At 36.0% G+C, this 19,213-nt stretch overlaps 1 protein-coding gene across 4 annotated transcripts in view; it reads right to left on the reverse strand.

Annotated features, from left to right (window-relative positions):
* Nucleotides 1-19,213, reverse strand: part of LOC134851235 (F-box only protein 21-like) — a 41,198-nt gene that overhangs the window by 13,459 nt on the left and 8,526 nt on the right. For 2 of the 4 annotated variants that reach the window (XM_063867233.1, XM_063867232.1), the window contains exons 2-4: nucleotides 17,791-18,072; nucleotides 17,330-17,498; nucleotides 9,985-10,125 (exon numbers count right to left, since the gene is read on the reverse strand). In XM_063867233.1, coding sequence (XP_063723303.1) covers nucleotides 9,985-10,125; nucleotides 17,330-17,498; nucleotides 17,791-18,003 — 523 coding nt within the window. In that variant the 5' untranslated portion in view covers nucleotides 18,004-18,072. Of the gene's footprint in view, nucleotides 1-9,984; nucleotides 10,126-17,329; nucleotides 17,499-17,790; nucleotides 18,252-19,213 lie in introns of all 4 variants that reach the window. The other 2 variants (XM_063867231.1, XM_063867230.1) reach the window with 1 other exon arrangement.

Here is a 19,213-nt window from a genome sequence, read left to right on the forward strand (position 1 = left end):
ACCACCGTATTTCATTTGATACAAAAGGACCAATTTCACCCTCATCCGAAGGAAACTCCTACATTATGGTAATTGTTGACGCATTTACACATTATGTAGCACTTAACCCAGTACCACATTGTAACGCTTATTATGCTTACACAACACTTTATGAACACTGGATAGCTAAATTCGGACTACCAGAAATTTTAGTTACAGACAACGGTACAGAATTCATAAATAATGAAATCATCACACTATGTCATTTATATCACATCAAACACAAACCACGTACATCTCACGCACCTTGGACAAACGGCTTAGTCGAAGGTATGAACCGTTCACTACAAGAATATCTTAGATGTATCATCAATGGAAATGATACAAGATACACCGAATGGTCAGCAGATGTAAAACTATTTCCCTTAGCATATAATTCACAAATCACGACAACTCTAGGAATGTCACCATATGAAATGGTTTTTAATCAAAGGCCACCAAACCGATTATGTTTACAGCAAACTCTCATAAAAAAGCACAAAGTTATTGTCAACCGAATAAAGACTCAATTTGTTATAACCTACCTCTACAAACACACGATGAAGATCATTTTCATCACCCACAAATTCTTAAATTAGCCTCCGGTACACACACCGAATGGATTTTAAACAGAGATAAAAAACACAATGAAATTTACCAAAAAGTAACAAAAAAGTTGTTACAAAGGCAAAACATTAATGAACAAATAAATTCACGCTTTACACCAGCCTCAGATTTAAAAATTGGAACATTTGTTTTAATACCCAATTTTAACACTCAAAAAGGAATTTCTAAAAAATTACAACCCCTTCGTAAAGGACCATACCAAATAATTGCCAAACCCACTGACGTCACTTATAAAATCACCGACTCAGACAAAAAAGAAATTGTTCAACATCGAAACAACCTATTACCTTATTACCCAAAAGAATACGCACTACGCGAACTAACTCAATTATATTCTTTCACAGGTTTAAAAGTTATTCAAAATAACCCACAAATGGAAAATAAACCAAAAGAACAACATGACATTCACCTCGAAAACCAAAATGAAAAATCAACTACAACGAAAAGCAATACAAAAAAGCTAGATCAAAATACACCTCAAAAAGAAAGAAAAAATAGAAAAATGACAGAAAAAATAATACCCCAAGAACAAATCGACAAATCAGAACATAGAGAGTCATCACGACTTAGAAATCAACCACGTAAAAACTATAAAACATTCATTCCACAATCTAAAATATTAAAGAAAGTCGAATTTCAAAAACAGCTTTAATTTCATATTTAATAATTTTTACACCTCTGAAATATATTTTCAACTTTCATTTTTCAAAATAACATGCTGACAAAACACGCAGCGATTCTAGTTCATAATTAGCCAATAGGATTCATCAAATCCGTCACTTTCTCTAACTCTAACACAGATCAACTAGACGAACGATATAAAACTCCAGGCATATCTCTAACTATAACTTTGCAACCTCCAGGTCAAAAATAAGCAAAACACTCCAACTTGACAACTAAAATAAATATACCCATAATATCATAACCCTCCCTTATCTAATAACCCAAAGATCAACAATATTTCCCCAACTCAGACCTCAAATATCCCCAAAACAAATATGTTAAATTAGCCTAAAGTAAAAGAACGACCATTTTAATTAGCCTAAAGTATAAAAATCTCAAAAATACCCCAGATCATTTGACAAATAAAAATAAAGACAAAGAAGACCTCCCGATCACCATAAAATTTGCCCCCAACAATTTTTCACAAAACTCGACCCACTTGTCAAAAAACCAATAAATAATTCGACCACACTTGAAAATTGCCTCAAACAACAAAAAATATTCGATCGAGAAGCCATTTCTTAAATGCTCTTCTCTCGACCAGTTACCATAATTCTAAACATTCTCGCAAACTTTTTCACAATATTTAAACTTTTCATCATATTTCTTTTTGATACCTTTGAATCTTTTGTAATAATCTTAATCATTTTTTGCAATATTTTTTTAATTTTCTATTCCATATTCGAACTATACCTCCAGCTTTCAAAAGCTATTGACTATATCCACAGGTACGATTCACAAAACTTATCTAAATGATACGAACCATTTTTAGTAGAACAGATATTTTTTTACTATTTGTAATTTTTATAACATTTCTATCATCCCTCATCTTGACAATATGCAAATGTATAAAGAAAGCAATTATCACATTCGCCCTAGCAACAATCCTCCTAATTCTCTTTCTAGAAGAATACTACAATAAACATAAATTTTTTCAATAAAAGAATAGATCAAAAACCATCAAAAATTGCTAACCAACAATCACACAGTCAGTCTTCACCGACATCATCCCAAGAAAACCCAACACCACCTTCAATTACCCAAAACCCCCAAGCATCTACACGAATTTCCTTTCAAGATAACCCATATACCTTTGAAGAACGACACGCTCGCTTATCAGAACCACTAGAACCAGTTCAACGACAAGCACCTCTAAGTGAACCAACATATAACTTATACCCAACATTACCACAAGAATTAAGTAGAATACGAAATCCTAGTCAAAATCAAAACACAGTCGAAATAAATAGACAAATTGTACATCCTCGACGAAACAGAAATTTTCAAACTCCCCGAGTTCATTTTGATATACCCCAATCCCCATCACAAAGTACTCCAGAAAACCCCATCGGTATATTACCAGAAACCCCTACGCTTCTTTCACAACGTAGCACCTCAAGCCTACCATCAGATTACTTAGGTTCAACACCAACATCTGAACAAATACGTGAAAATCCCTTTAACCCTACAAACCAAACATCACGACTACCATATTGGACAACACATTCATTCACACAAGGTGAACCAAATTTAATCAATGATCCAATAGATATTTCTACGGATACAACAACATCCTCATCACTACCAGAAACATTATCATTACCATCAACACCATCAATCAGCCAGATTTCACCAACACCTTTTAACTTCAATTTCCCAAATAACCTCGACGCTAGATACCGAGAAATATCATCAACAAATATTCCTTTAAGACTAGACTGGAATACATTCACAGCACCTCCACCATTATTTGGACAACACCCAGAAAGTAACCGACTCCACAACTGGGCACTAAATAGATTACAGTATAGACAAGACATCCACGAAGACATTCGTGCTCATAACATCCAAATACTCCAACAAAATAGTCTACAATTAAAATTTGAAATCACGGTTAAATTAAACAACATTACTCAACATCCCTATCCATTAAATCCACCAAATATAACAGCTCAATCACTACCACCACCATTTATAACAACTGAAGTAATATACAAATACGACAGATATACCAAAAAGACAATTGGTTACATCACATTTTATAACCCATACTCAGGATTATCATACACATGTATATTCTAAAAATATTGATTTTTCTCCAACTCTTTTTTCTAGTAATCTCCAATCAAAACATAAACCCTTCCCCCCGCACAGGACCCCAAGATTTATTAGTAACACATTACGATTGTGACGAAAACGAACAAAAAACACTACACAAATATGCAATAAATCAAGTATCACAATGCGAAACAGAACCACAAGCCATAGAAACAACAAATGTAATAGCGACACTTTATTCAAAAGCCCGAGCAACAACAGTTATAGGATATAAATTCACAGCAACATTTTCTGAAAAGAAAGTACATTGTTCACAAGTCTCAAATGGAAATAAAAACCGACTTGACCACGAATCATTCTACCAGAGTAATATAGAACGACTTTTACATCTCAATCCCGAAGATTGTAAAAACGAGTTACTCAGACTAAATATCACAAAAAATAAAAACACAGATAGGAAGTTAGTATACTTCCAAGTTTTTTCAGATTCTGTACATCAAGCAGAACTTGAAAGATATCAAGGAAAACTAGACGAAAAATATCCATACAACGGCGCACACGGAAGATTAACTTATGACATACACGATAAACACTGGATACCACATATTGGTATTAATAACCCATCAAACTGCAAAGCAGACACAAAAAATAAAGGATATCAAGAAATAATGTTTTTCGATTGGAAAATACAACTCGAAAGAATACAACTCACACGCGATTTATCAGACAACACAATGATCTATCAAGGAATTAGATTACCTTGTGAAAACGATCAAGGCTATTGTGACCCTACAACACGAACACAAGCAACAATTGTTTGGTTCCCCGAAGACACATGTACATTATTTCAAGTAGCAAAAATACACGCTCGTATGATAAAATTTCACAAAAAATATTTTATACAATCAATTCCAGACGAACAAGTAAATCCATCACGAAAACAAAGTTCTAATTTTAGAAACATACACAATATAGAAAATAAATTGACACGTTTTCAAATATACCAAGAAACAGAACTTGCATGTAAATACAGAAACCCACTTCACAAAACACAATACTCCGAAATATTAGTTGAATACGAACAAGGATTCGACATGACCACTGGAAAACTAAAAATCGACCCATATGCCACAAGTCATCCTATAAACGAAGGAACATCATATATACCAGTTAATTTTCAAAAAAGTAAAGGTCAACCTGGTGGACATCTAAAACCCCATGACACTAGAAGCACACGTTTACAAGAACTATCACTAATGAATAGTACATATTTCGGTAATATCCACTATGATATTCACCTAGATATGAAATTAGACTACACAATTAGCCGCATTTTTCAAGAAATGTCACTCTCCGAATTAGAAACACTTCACCAACTATGCGAATTAGAAAGGACACAAATCCTACAATCACTTGCACTAGCAGTATTAAAAATACCCTACGCAGGATATTTATTATCAGGAAATAGATCAAATTTTTTAGACTATGAAGGAAACATGTTATGGTTTTATACCTGTACCAAAAAGGTATCACCACTATATGTTTTTGAAGATAAACGATGTTATAAAAGAATCCCTATCTTTTATAAGAATAAAGTACATTTCGTTGGCACACTTTCAAGACGAACCTATTTCTGGGATACCGCAGCCACAATGTAGTACAACTGAACCCTGATGAAGATAAATATTACCTTCTTACCCCATATCCCACATTAATGCAATCCCTCAAAAAATTTTCACCTGAAAGCATTAGAGCTATTGTTCGAAACCCAAATATTGACTTACAACCAATTGGAATATATTCAAAATCCGATATACAACATCACATTAGAACACAACAATTCCAAGAATTATTAACACAAATGGACACTATACAAAGACAATCAATTGACCAAAACTTACGCAAACTTGCCGAAACCGCAGGATTTGCAGATATTTATACACAAGATTATAGCGGATATTTTAAAGACATTAAAGACTATATATATCTAAACGGTGAAAAATACCGACCACAAGATATCTCACCTATAAATATTTTTAGCTTTGTTACACTCAAAAATGAAATTCTTGATTTTCTAGGATGGCCCTATTACATCTTAGAAAAATTAACTATTTTATACGCAATGTTTAACTTTATAGGATTTCTTTTCTCACTCTTAAAAGGAATCTATAATACATGCGCTATACACACACAAGTAAATAGACAAGCAAGTGTAGCACGCATCCTATTTGCAGGATTTTTTGGAATTTTTTCATCATCATTAAACAAAATTCTTTTAGACGCACAAATAAAAGAATACAACACAAAAATAGCAACAAGACAACACATATGACGAAGAACATAACAATGTAGACATTACACCTACAGCACCACAGTTACCACCCCTACCACATAACCATCCATTATCACTAGTCCCACGAAATTTTCGAAATTTAGCAATAACACATAATCCAAACTTCAGACCAACCATATCACAAAGTCCCATCCAACATATAATGACGCACAATTCACTAGATGAAAACACATATGAACAAATTATAGAACAACCACATACAACTGCTTTTCAGTCTCAAAATAATAATTTTTTTAGCCCACGATGAGCCGACAACTTGGATCCCTACACCGCTCAAATTCCCACCCAACCAACCTCAACACTCCAATTACAATAATTCCACTTTTTGCTTTCCCGCCACCCGATTTCCCAACCAGTAATATAACATCAGGCATGAATTCAGACACTAATTCACATATCTCAGTTTTATACTCCATCTCACAACTCAATAACCCAGATATTGAAACCCCTGATGAATTTGCAGACTCTGAACCATCCCCATCCAATAATTTTCAAACCAATCCCTCAGTTTTTTCGAAACCCCCTTTTCAACCAATCCCACCAAATAACCCACTCCCATCCATTTCTACACCCTCCTATGCTTCACAAGTTACCCCAACCTACTCTTCACTTCATTCAGACCGATCATCCAATTCTCCAGACACCCCCCAAATCTCCCAAGAACTAGATAATTTTATCACCTTACAACAACAACCCTTCCACCTTGACACCTCAACTATAAACCAGATTTCATCAACCATAGAATCATCAAACCCACCTACCCCTACACCCTCTTCAGCTTATACCGCATCATTAGCACCATCATCCACATCCACCGAATCATCAATTAGCACTAATAGAGCTTACCGCACTTTCAAAAGAAAATTCCCAAACCATCCATTTCCAACAAAACCAGGAACAGCCCGTGAATATATTAATCACCCAAATCATACTAACACGAAAGAATTTTTAGCAATCACCTTACCTTCATTTCCACAGTATACCTTGAACACCCCTAACGACACTAACAACAAACGCAGTTTTGTAGATGAACACGTTTTAATGCCTACACTTCAATGGACATCATATTATCATTTTACTAACCCCCTTTGCCTACCTTTATCGAATACTCACATCGATATAGAAAGAAATCAAAATATGCTATATCGACTCACTACACCACTAACACATAGACAATTTACTTATATAGGATATAAAAAGTCACTAAAAACATACACTGCACCCCGAGCTAACGAATATACGCTAGAATATTACGATCATAACATCATCCGAGCTAACCAAGACCAATTTTTAGATGATGATCGCTTCGCTAACCCACAAATCACAGAAAAATTTTTCATCAAAACACCATATGTTTTTACACTCAATATATTTGATCGCAAATTCGACCACATCATTTCTGAAGCACTAACCGACACACAAGCTTACGAAAGTTTTAAAGAAAGATTTCAATTATTTTCACTAACCTTTCATTTCCTTGCACCACATGAACGAGATTTGCACTGCTCACACGACATTATGTTACGCACTAAACAAACCCACACATATACATATTACCGCTTCATACAAAATCACTTTGACCTACACACTCCATCAAGACAACCACATTATCGTTTTCAATTTATTAACTCTAAATACACATCACCATTTTTTCTTAACTTCACATATTGCATCAAAGATACTAACCTTCACGGTATTCTTCGCAATTATGACCCCATAACCCAAATGTATATTTTTTGTCCCATCACAAAGACCTTCAACGCAGAAGAATCCAGACCCTTCCTTATCCCACATGAATTTGTTCAACCTATAGAAATCCCCATATTAGAATTCATCCACAACACTAAATATAACCACAAATTATATAATCTCATCCAAAACACACCTTATGAGTTTGCAGTTGGCACTGAAGAACTAAAAACCATTAAAGCACTTCAATTGCTTTGGCCACTGCTTCAAACTAAAAACATTATTCGCATACTAGCAAAATTACTAACAAATTCCGACATAATCCACGACATCTTCCCTCACGGTTTTTTCCCCGACGACTAACAGGTAAGTATGACTTATACATATTCTTAACTAATAAATTTAAAAAAAAACACTAATCATTCTTTATCCATGTCTTATTTAGATTTTTAGTCTTCATCCCACGATCACCTGCAAAATACACAAAAGAAAAATAAAAAATAGAAAACTTCTTCAAATTCCTCAAAACTCTATTAATATTTTGCACAAGCTAATTTAAATGAAATTCATACCAATGTAGTAAATTAATTTATAAATTGTTTCCCCACAAGCAGTAAATCTAATAATGATGAAAATTTGTAACTTAATTTTTCCCAAAAACTAGCAGTAAAATTGAAATTATATGTAGTAAATTGATAAAACGAAAATGCAGTACTAACCTTTTGATATTTCCATTCATTCGCACAAAAATCCTATCCACACTCGCACAGCTCGCCCACAAAGAATTGTTTAAAATAATGAATTTCAGTTTCAAGCTTTCACACTCAACAACTTTAACATAAGATAACACGTTTCAAACTTTCCTTTAACCCGGTTGGAAAAGAATTATATACTAAACAACACTAACCAACGCAGCTTACTAAACACCACAAATCATAGAATAACAGCATGACTAAGAAAAGGAAACCAACGGTACCCAAACCGGATTAACCCAGTTTAAAACTGGATAAATTATTCTTTTGAAGACTATTATAAAGTCTAAGAAAGAAATAATAAAACACAAAAAAGTCGAAAGACAAACCCATACCAAAAACAATTTGATTTTTGAAAAAAGGACACAACCAACGAAACATAAGAAAAACCACAATAAACCCAACATAAAACGTTATCACATAACAGGACCTCTCACAGAAACCGCACGAAATCATACTCCCACTCCTGGCCTAACCCACCAGAGAGGACGTCCTGAGCATGCTCTATGGCCGGCCTAACCCACCGCGCTACATCCACGCTTTGTGACCACACTCTTATTTTTAATAAGAGGTACTCAAGGGTGAGTAACTCTTCAAAATAACCAAACTAAAACAAAAAGCTTTTGTGAAAACAACTAACCAAAATCATAATTAAAACACCAAACTAATAAAACTTTTATAAAATGTAAATTATACCTTGCAGTATATAGATCAGCATACAACACAAAAGACGAACATCCAAAGACAAAATGACCCCACTACACTCGAAAAAGAATGGCCAACCACAATCAATATGCCGCCCACAATCACAACTCAAAGGATTTAGAGTACGACTTGACTTCGCAGAAAAGGACTTCATTGAACTAGACCAATGACCACCTCGATGTTCAAGTATACGTACAGATCCGAGTAACCAGGCATCCCCTCCGCGCACAATCTCCACGCCATTCCCAGACAAGGTCAAACACAAAAGAAGTTCTCTACATGAAACGGAAAAACCTGTCATAGCCAACCATTCTGAAATCAGATTTGAGTTTGTTGCGAAAACCCAGTCGTTGTCATGAGAAGACACAACGATTGAACCTGGAACTTCTCTAACAAGAAAATCCAGAAGAAATATGATGTTCGCCAAATACCAACGTCCATCATCCATCCTTTGAATTACAGAAAGACTATTCTAAAAAACTCTGTAAAACCCGGATGGGTGGAACCTGATCTAAACTACATTTTATGATTGGATAAATTAGATATTTTACCACTGTAAAGTATTTAATATTAACCAATCATGATCCATCTAACTAACAACCCACTTATTTGTAAGTGCTGAAATTACTTGTAATTTCAGCACCAGAGAGATTTGAATTTAACTTAGAAATTAGTTGCCTCTCCAAGAGAACTTCAGCAGCCGCAATAAACCAGTATACCCTAGATCTATTGAGCCTAGCAGAGACTAGTTAAACAACCTGAGACTAGATAGTATAAGAGTAAGATTAGGATCGGTATTAGACTAAGAAGTTGCACGAATCTATCCGGCCGAAAATAAGATAGCGTGACGAGCAGACGGTGTACCCTATCCGAAATTACTCTATGAGTTAACCACCTCGGTCATAACTCACAACTACCGACAGCAAAAAATATGAAAACCGACAATTTGAAGAATAAAATTATGCCGCTGAAAAAAAAGAACAGTATAGAGTTTATGAACTTGTTTTTCTTCTATCCTCAAATAGTTGATCTCCAATCTGTGAAATAATGGTGACTCACCCGTGAACCAGTCTCTGGGCGCCCTTGGTATTTCGTCCCAGCCGATGATGACTGCTCTGTACTTGTACAGCTTGTGCTTCACCACCTGACCAACTCGGTATTTCACGTCTACTGCACGTGGACTGTGCACCTCCAGAGAAGCTAAACAAACAACACGTTCATTTGTAAATACGCTATGGAGGGTTTAAGACATCAAGCCGATGAAATTTGGAGCTGAATGAACCTGCTGGCGAGAAAGCCAACTAAAGCTAGCAGAAGCTAACACTGAAGAAGCTGAGTACCTGGATGACGCTTTCGAAATTAGAGAAATTTATAAAAATAGGTCGTAGTTGGAAACAACCAACTCAAAATCAGTTTTTAGATCCCGCAACCAACTTCTTTTTATTGTAGTTTACCACTTTTTAGAAGGAATCTGGTTGAAAAACGTTCAATCCAATGCAAACTTATTTGAAGAACTAAGTTACTAACTTGAGTAACTAACCTCTACTCATTACCGACACTCCCAACCGTGAAAACTTGATTTAATCATCGGAACACCGCATCAATTTATCTTTCACTAAACATGTCACGCCTCATTTTACAGCTCTTCCGTTCTCCAGCTGAGGAACAGCCTTGATCACTCATCAAGAACTTTGAACACTAACCAAAAGTCAACAATCAAACAAAAACTTACTTAAAACAATTTTCAAAAGACAAATTGAACACGCCCGCCGCACCAAACTTAGGAAGATATTTGGAAAGATTGGTAAAGATTTCCGAAGATATTTTGTGCAAACTAATTGGATCACGCACCCTAAATGACGAAATTTGTCTACGTCATCCTGCAATGTAGAAGCAATCATGAATTCTTGCACCTAACAAATGAGTCATCTGACCCCACACACTCAGAACCTCTGAAGCCTCATCATTTTCGGCTTGTAAGACAGACCATCTGTGAACCTGTCACCTTGATTATTTCAGCAAAGACATGTTACGAGCTCGACATCATGGAATGAATCTCAGGCCCACAACCAGCAAATCTTGAAACACCTACGAGAATACCTGCCGACACTAATTCAATCACAAAAATGAACCAAGCCCGCCGAGAATTTACGAAAAAAATAAGTCTTGATTCTCCAAAATCTCAAGCCTTGAAGCCTTTTGCCCTCGGCGCAGGTATTCAGTATATGTCACGAATCAGACGGAATAAAAAGCAGACAAACAGCAAAGTGCAGACAAACTGCGGAAAATGAAAAAAAAAACCGCTGTAAAACCATCACTAGTTAAAGAGCATGAAGCAGCAGAAGCTTCCAGCAACGCCCGCGGACTAAATCCCCCAGGATAAAATCCCACCAGATATAATCCCTCAAAACTAAATCCACCATAGGACTAAATACCCCTAGGACAAAATCCCCCATATTTTATTCAGTATAATGGAAATCAAATTGTACACATTATATAATTTCATGTTTCTATTGATTCCAATTTGAATTGACTTCCATTTAAGCATCCATCGCCATTTTGACGTGACTTTTCAGCAACTTTAAGAATGAGCTTTGATTGCAAAAATTAATTAGCCACAGTCGGTACGACAAGTGAATGGAAAATAATGTTGACTCCTTCAGCGTGAGTTCGAATCCCAAATATGACATTTTGTGCAATCAATGTATAGGTCCGTTAAATTTACCCCCAGGGGGTAAGAAATTCCGCGCTTCCCTTAAGGCGGGGGTGCGGGATGTTGTGAAAGGAAGTCCCCGATTCCTAGAAAACCATCCTCTTTATTGTGTCAAAATTTCAGACCCCTAGGACCACGGAGTGTTGATTTTGGGGGGTCCGAAATTTTGAACATAATTTTGAACTTAATTTAACGTTAATTTATGTTGACTGCTAAACAAATTAAAACCCGATATAGTCCCAGCAAAACAATTAGTGTAACAGGTGTGCTACTAGTTTGCGTGGTCGCAACTTAATCACCCCTAGTAATTAAACGTTTGCCTCTTGACGCAAAATTTTGTTCAGTTTGTAAAACAAGTGCATTTTATTCAGTACCGACTCATTCGAAACAATTACAATGCAAAAAAAAACAAAGTCAAATTTGTAATAAGCAACAAAGGGGGCCAGAAAGCGCTTCACAATATTTCCGCTTACTATAAGAAAAAAGAGTTAGTCAATTCTCTTCAATGGGAGTGGGAGTTGCGGCGATCAAAGCAACAATGTAAGGCAAGCATATGGACTTCAAAGAGCAAATTTCTCAAATCGTCGCCACATGAGCACACACACGGCCCGGACTATGCCTTAATGGAAACATATTTTATTAACGAACAGATCAACGCGAACGCAGCGGCCTGCACCGACTCTTCGACACAAAAGGTGCTGTCAAATGCCCTGGCGAAAGCCACACCAGAATGCTCCTCGAAGATGCCGGGGTGCCTCACCTCAAACAAAGAATCCGACATGAAAATCGTACCCAGCCACCGATCCCAACAGGATTCGATTTTGAACCGCCTGTTAAATACATGCAAACCATGAGTGGAGAAGGTTTTCTTCTTGAAGATTCGACAGTTCCGGGAACCGGTAAGCGATAATTGGTGTTCGCAATCAACAAAAATATCGAAATCTTTATCTCTTATGGAAACTGGTTTATTGATGGAACCTTTAAAAGCTGTCCTGATAACTTTTACCAAGTATACAGTGTCCACTGCTTCGTAGATCGAACAACTTTTCTATGCCCTACTCCCCGATAAACGCTTTCTGGTCGGACTTGAAAGCAGATATCGTCCCCCCCCCCCCCCAGTTCAATCATGATGGACTTTGAAATGGCTTGTATCAATTCTGTGGGTGACAAATTTCCAGAGACAGAAATCAAAGATTGTTTCCTTCACTTCTCGCAAGCCATTTACAGAAAGATACTCGAATTTGGTTATGCTGTACATTATCGCGAGAACAAAGAATTCAACCTAGCTATACGTCTTTTAGCTGCTCTTGCGTTTGCCCCGCCCTTACATGTAGGAGCCGGGTATAAGTAAATACTAGTAAACTGCCACATTCCTGACGAAATCAAAAATTATTTTGAGGACACCTTTGTAGGCAAAGAAACGCGCAACTCGACAAGACGGAAATCGCGATTCGACATGGATATATGGAACGTTTACTTCAGGACCAATGAAGACCTCCCCAGGACAAACAATGCCCTCGAAGGATTCCACCGTGGATTCAAATCCATGCTCCAAATGTCTAATCCTGACATATGGAAATTCATTGAGGCGATTCACAGGCAGCAGCCACTTCAAACTTTTCGTTTCGCTCAAATGCAGCTCGGCAAGAAAGTGCATAAAAGGAAAGAGGATAATTTTGGGAGGATTAAAAGAACTGTATGCTCTGCCGCTATCTACAAAGAGTTGGATTATCTTAAAGCCATAGCTGTTAACATTTCAATTTAGTTTCTATTCTTTTATCTATCTACTTCTTTTCTGTTATTTATCTTTGATCGTTTAATTAAGTTTCAGTGTCGCTGTTTTATTGAATTCGAATGTTGGGGATTTTAAACTAAGAACTGAGGGATTTTGTCCTAGGGGGATTTGGTCCTACGGGGGATTTGGTCCTACGGGGGATTTAGTCCTGGGGAATTATATCCGGTGGGATTTTATCCTGGGGGATTTAGTCCTAGACCCCTCCAGCAACATCAAAACTGTTTCCAACTATGACAACTACTGCTGTCGACCTGCCATCAAAGCAACCGGGCCCAGCTATGTTATCTTTGCTATGGCAAACATGCCAAAAACATTATTCAGAACTTAGACTTGCAAACAATCCAACTAAAATTTAATGAAAACAATTTTCTGAAGACAAATTCAATCATCTTAGCAATCAGTTCCAGCCATTCATCTAACGGATCTTTAAGTTTTTTGAATGATAAGCTTTATGTAGCGAACAACTTAATAGTTAGACCTTATCCCGATAGCTCGATATCTTGTTGTAAATTAGTGCAAATAATTTTGGAATTAATTGCAAAACTCATCGCGCAGAGTTCTTCATGCATAATTGCTTCTTTTGACCTTTCATATGCAAAGCGTTTTCCAGATAAATTCGCAATAAAACTCTGAAGCTTACTCTTCAGTGCATATTTGTAAACAGTCTCGCGACCTCCAAGTTTGAAACCCTGTTAAATTGGTTAATTAAAAGGTACAGAAGGAAACTTCCGTATTGAAAAAAAAATCATATATAATTCAATCAAATTTATTCAAAACTGATAATGGTAAGCAGTATCCTGCTCTTCATCAAAGTTCAGCTGTAAAAATTGGAACACTCGGAGAAATCTTCAATAACCTTGATTATTTAAGCAGACAAGATTTAAAGAGAAACCCTAGGAGAGTCTCCAAAACACGAAGAAACAATCAGAAAAGAGCGGAACTATTTGCTATCATATGAACTTCTGATTTTGCCAAATCAATCAGTGTTCATACGATCTAGGTACTCATCGTTTTTATATCTTTTTTCGTCGCCTTCCCATGTTTTCCATCACATTTCAAAAACCCCACCACAACATCGCAAGTAAATCTTTCGCCTCTACATCTTCCAGCCAACTGAAAATTGCAGTCTCTTTTCAACAAGCTCTCTTTTCAAACTCAGAATCAAAAATCTGTTCAAAGTCAGAGACGACACAAAGGAGCAATGAAAACTTCAAACTTGCACTTGTAGCTCAAATTTACAAAAAAAATTTAAATACTCAATCGTCATCATCAAGTCAGAATTTAAACCCAATGCACACCAGACAGTTCAAAGATTCAGATCCCTCAATGCATAACAAAGTCTATCGGGGAGGATCCATTTCGCCAAATACAGCAATTTCAATGATCATGGAATCCAGGATGGAAAAACTAATGAACTGTAAATGCATTCAGTTTTACTCACACAACATCAAAATGCATCACTACCGCAAACAGTTGTTAGCTTGGACTCAACAGCGACATTGCCGAATATAGACAGACAAAACAAGCATCTTGCAACGCATATACGTTCAATAAAATAATTCCCCTTTTAGCGCCCTGTAGCACTTTAGTTTATCAAAAAATTATAATGCAAACCAAATGTCTTCAACTAGTGTCGCTGGTAACATTAACTATTACACACAACCTACAGCAACCTTGCAGCCTACTGGAAAAACCAATATCATCGTTCGCTCCTATTGCCGGATATTCGTATACAGCAGTTATTCTAAGTGAAAATTAGGATCATCGCTAAATGCCGTTGGTGATTTCTACAATTAACAACTGTGACCATTATACTTCGCGATTCGACTCTCATCTGAAAAAAAACTGGAATTTCCTTTCAAGCAGCCTTATGATCCGTGCGAAACATATCGAATTGGTCTTCTCCGTGGGCAACGTTTTGTTTTAAAAAATAAAAGCGCGATACTGGCATATAATGGCATAAAAAAGAACTGGCATATAATGGGACCAACTTTGTAGGAGATCAACAAGATCTTCTCTGCTTCAAATTCTTTATGCTTTTTTTGAAAATCATCACAAGGCTATGCCAAGTAATAAGTATTACATTTCCCGCATAGCAAGAAATTAAGAATTCAAAACAGAAGGCCTCGAGTCAATTTGGAACGATTCCGAAGGGATTAAATCTGCGCTAACGCGTTAAAAGCGCGAAATATATCGCGCGTTAATTGTCCCAATTTGACAAACTTTACAGGTGAAAAAGATCACAGGTGAAATAAATGTTTAAATTTGAGCTCAAGACAATAACTTTCCGAGATTTGAAAAATTCCCTCAAAATAGCAAGTTAAAAAGCCGAAATCTGTTGGGAAAAACAACACCCCGAGCACAAATATTCCGTCACTTTCTTCGAAAATCGGAAAAACAAGACTACTCTCGTATCAAGGCGAAGTCCTGAATTTTCCCATTATCTTTTAAGGTCGATAGAAAGTCCGCGCTTTGAAAAATTGAGAATTAAAAAAATGAAAAAAAAAATCAAAATATTATTTTTTTTAAATCATCCCCCCTATCTGAAATACAAAGATTTATTTCGCATGCAGCAAAGTATTAAATCGACTAAAACAAAATGCCTCAATTCAATTTGGAACAATTCCTAAGACGGACAAGATGCAAAGCCCTAATGCTCCGGCTGCCCTTTAAGGCCCATTAAAAAGTGTTTTGGTTGATTAATTGATGGAATAAGTGAAAAGGCAAAAAAGAATTTTTTTTCTACAATTTATCACCCCACACGTTTTGTAAAATATAAAGAGTGTGCTTAGCGTCTCGTAATGTTTTACACAGAGGCGAAGCTGCGCTTTGCAAACACTAGCGAGAACACGGCAAAAAGCAGCTCTAGAATTCTAAAAAATGCAATTAAAAAAGCCTCTAGTTAAAAAAAAAAATTGACAAAAATTGGTTCTCGAACTCGAACCTACTGCGATCTAGATATTATGAGTCTCACGCAACCACACAGCCATGGATGCTTAGTCCATCACAAACACTAGCCACAAATAAGGTCAAGAACAAATGTTATGAAATTTCCAATACTACAGATCGTGATTATAGCAAAAAGGCACAAAAGTGAACACTTTAAATGAACAATTTTATTTGCGAGTTAGGTTAGAAACAAAAACAAGGTTCGTACTAAAACACTAGCTTCTCGCTAGCGTAAATATGACTAAATTACTGGCTTCAATTCAATTAGGAACGCATTAATTTGCCGCTCGCGCTTGTTATAAAAACGCAATATATAGCGCGTTAGTTGTCCTGAAATGACCAAAGTAGCAATTTTGAAACCCCCTTAACTTTATGAAATTTGATCACAGGTCAAACATCTTTGAAATTTTGAGCTCAAAACAACAATATCTTTCAGATGGTATAGCAAATTAAGTCAAGAACGCTTAGTTTAGAAGTCGAAAATTGACTGAATAAAAAACCACCCCAACCACAAACACTCCACACTTTCATCAAAAGTCGGATCAATTAAAAAACAAATGTGAACTATCCAACTGGAAATAAATCTTACAGTCCGAGAAAAGATATTTTCCAGCAGAACCTGAGTTACGAACCATGGCAAATTTATCAAAAACTGGGAGAATTTACATAAAAAAGACCAAATTCAATATTATCTTTTTACCTCTAAGTCTCGTAAATTAATTTTCCCAAATTGTCAATCTTTAAACACCCAAAACTTTTCAAAAAATGGACACAGGAGAAATATCTTTTAAAATTTGAGCTTAAGAGAACAATACTTTTCAAATAAAATGAAAAAATTCCTTCAAAATGGATAAATAAAAAGCCAAAATTGTTTGGGAGAAAAAAATCACCCGAGGATAAATATTACGTCACTTTCTTCGAAAGTCGCAACAAGTGTTACTCCTCACCTCCTAGTAATCCATTTCCAGTTTTGACCTTTTTCTCTTTCTTTTCATCTTTCTTCACTTCTGGTTCCGGCTCATCATAGTCGTCAATATTAAATGCCTCTTTGAACACCCAAATACGAATAGCCTTCCTCAACGCTCCAACGTCCACGCAATATTTCTCGTAGTAAAACTAGATTATAATTATGATAGATTGGTCCCTAAAAACATACGAGCGCTGAAATTCAGGCGTGTCATTAAAACAAAGGCGGGATCCTGGAAAAGAATTGGGTTCCATGAATTAAATTTTCCCTTGAAATATACTTGGGCCTTAGAAAATAAGGCCTTAAAAAAAGAGTTATCTCCATGGTGAAAAAACAAGCGGACTTAGTCGTTTAATTCCGTTTAATTTTTGGTTTTAGGGATAACTTATCACACCTGGTTAACAAGGACCGCTGTATCATATTTATCATTTTGCGACATACTTGTGCATTAGTCACAATTCTTCGGATCATATCTGACCTCTGGAATTCTGGAGTTCCCATCCAGTCTGTTAGAACCAGCTGGGCTGGAACTACGAGGATCAGGATTGTTAGCTGGAGTATAGTAGCACGATCCCATTGCTCGTTGGGGGCAAAGTTCAATTCGTTCCCATTTCGGAAATCTCGCCGACGTAAAAAGGGAATACTGAACGGCATATATGAAACTAATATAACTCTGATGCCAAGGAAGAAAAATCAAGCAGATGTTCGCGCGTTCTCCGGCTGCTAAATATATCAATAAATAAGTTTTTTTCTGCCTATACTAATGTAATAAAAACGCGCACAATACAAACAACATCCAATTCATCGTGATTTATTATGCATCCACTTCTTCCTGAATTGATGAATGTCCCCAAATAAAACAAGACAATACATTAAAGGTAAAGAATTGATTCATCTTTAACCTGAAATATTCATTTCTACAGTTTAGATAACGCTTTCAAAAAAAAAAGATTCTTTCATTATCCCTTGAATCGTATATTTATATAGACTTACGACTAGATGCAACATAAAACGTAGCCAACAGACAGTTGGAACTGTCTAAGAAACAAACCGAAAAAAGATTATACAAAATTTTTAAACACTTTTCAAATTTCGAAGAAAAAATATCACGTTGAAGCTCTTTGAATTTAAAATACTGTTTACAGAGAGGCGAAACTGCGCTTCGCAATACTTGCGAGAACACAAATCAGCTCTGGAGAGTGCAATAAGAAATCAGCCTCGAATTAGCAAAAACTCATCTAGGTCTAGGATTCGATCTGCCACCTACTGCAATCAAAAGATTTTGAGTCTCACGCACTATCCAATCAGCCACGCAAGCTTAACAACCAACAAACACTAGTCACGAATAGAGCAGTTTCAAATGCTAATAATTGCCAAGACTTATCAGCAAAAGTAGCACCAAAGACAAATAGACTCAATTTTGCAAGTAATAATTTGAATTATAACAAACTGAAGGCATTAACTTTGCATGTAACAAATCGCAAATCATAAAGCCACATTATGTATAAAACATGCATTTCAAAAAATTGCGAGATATTTTGAGTCACAAATTTTCTGAAATCGAGTTTTCATTGTGTTTATGTAGTTTGAAATGAATCTTTTCTTTCGGTTCATTTGATGAATTATAAATGCATCAACTGTGTTAACTTATTACTATTCGAATGTCAAAGCCCACACTATGAAAAAGCTGTAAAGGTGCTTAAAAGTGGGACCAATATTTGCAACTTAAAATGGTTAAAAAAAAGGTTCGTACTTACACACTCGCTTCGCAAGTGTAATGATTTTTATTGTTATCCCATTTAGAAAAAACAGTGATTTTTTTTATTCCGCTGGAAACTCGAAAAAAATGAAATCCTTTTCTGTA

This window comes from Symsagittifera roscoffensis, chromosome 7, assembly GCF_963678635.1.
Source record: "Symsagittifera roscoffensis chromosome 7, txSymRosc1.1, whole genome shotgun sequence".
Classification (NCBI taxonomy): domain Eukaryota; kingdom Metazoa; phylum Xenacoelomorpha; order Acoela; family Convolutidae; genus Symsagittifera; species Symsagittifera roscoffensis.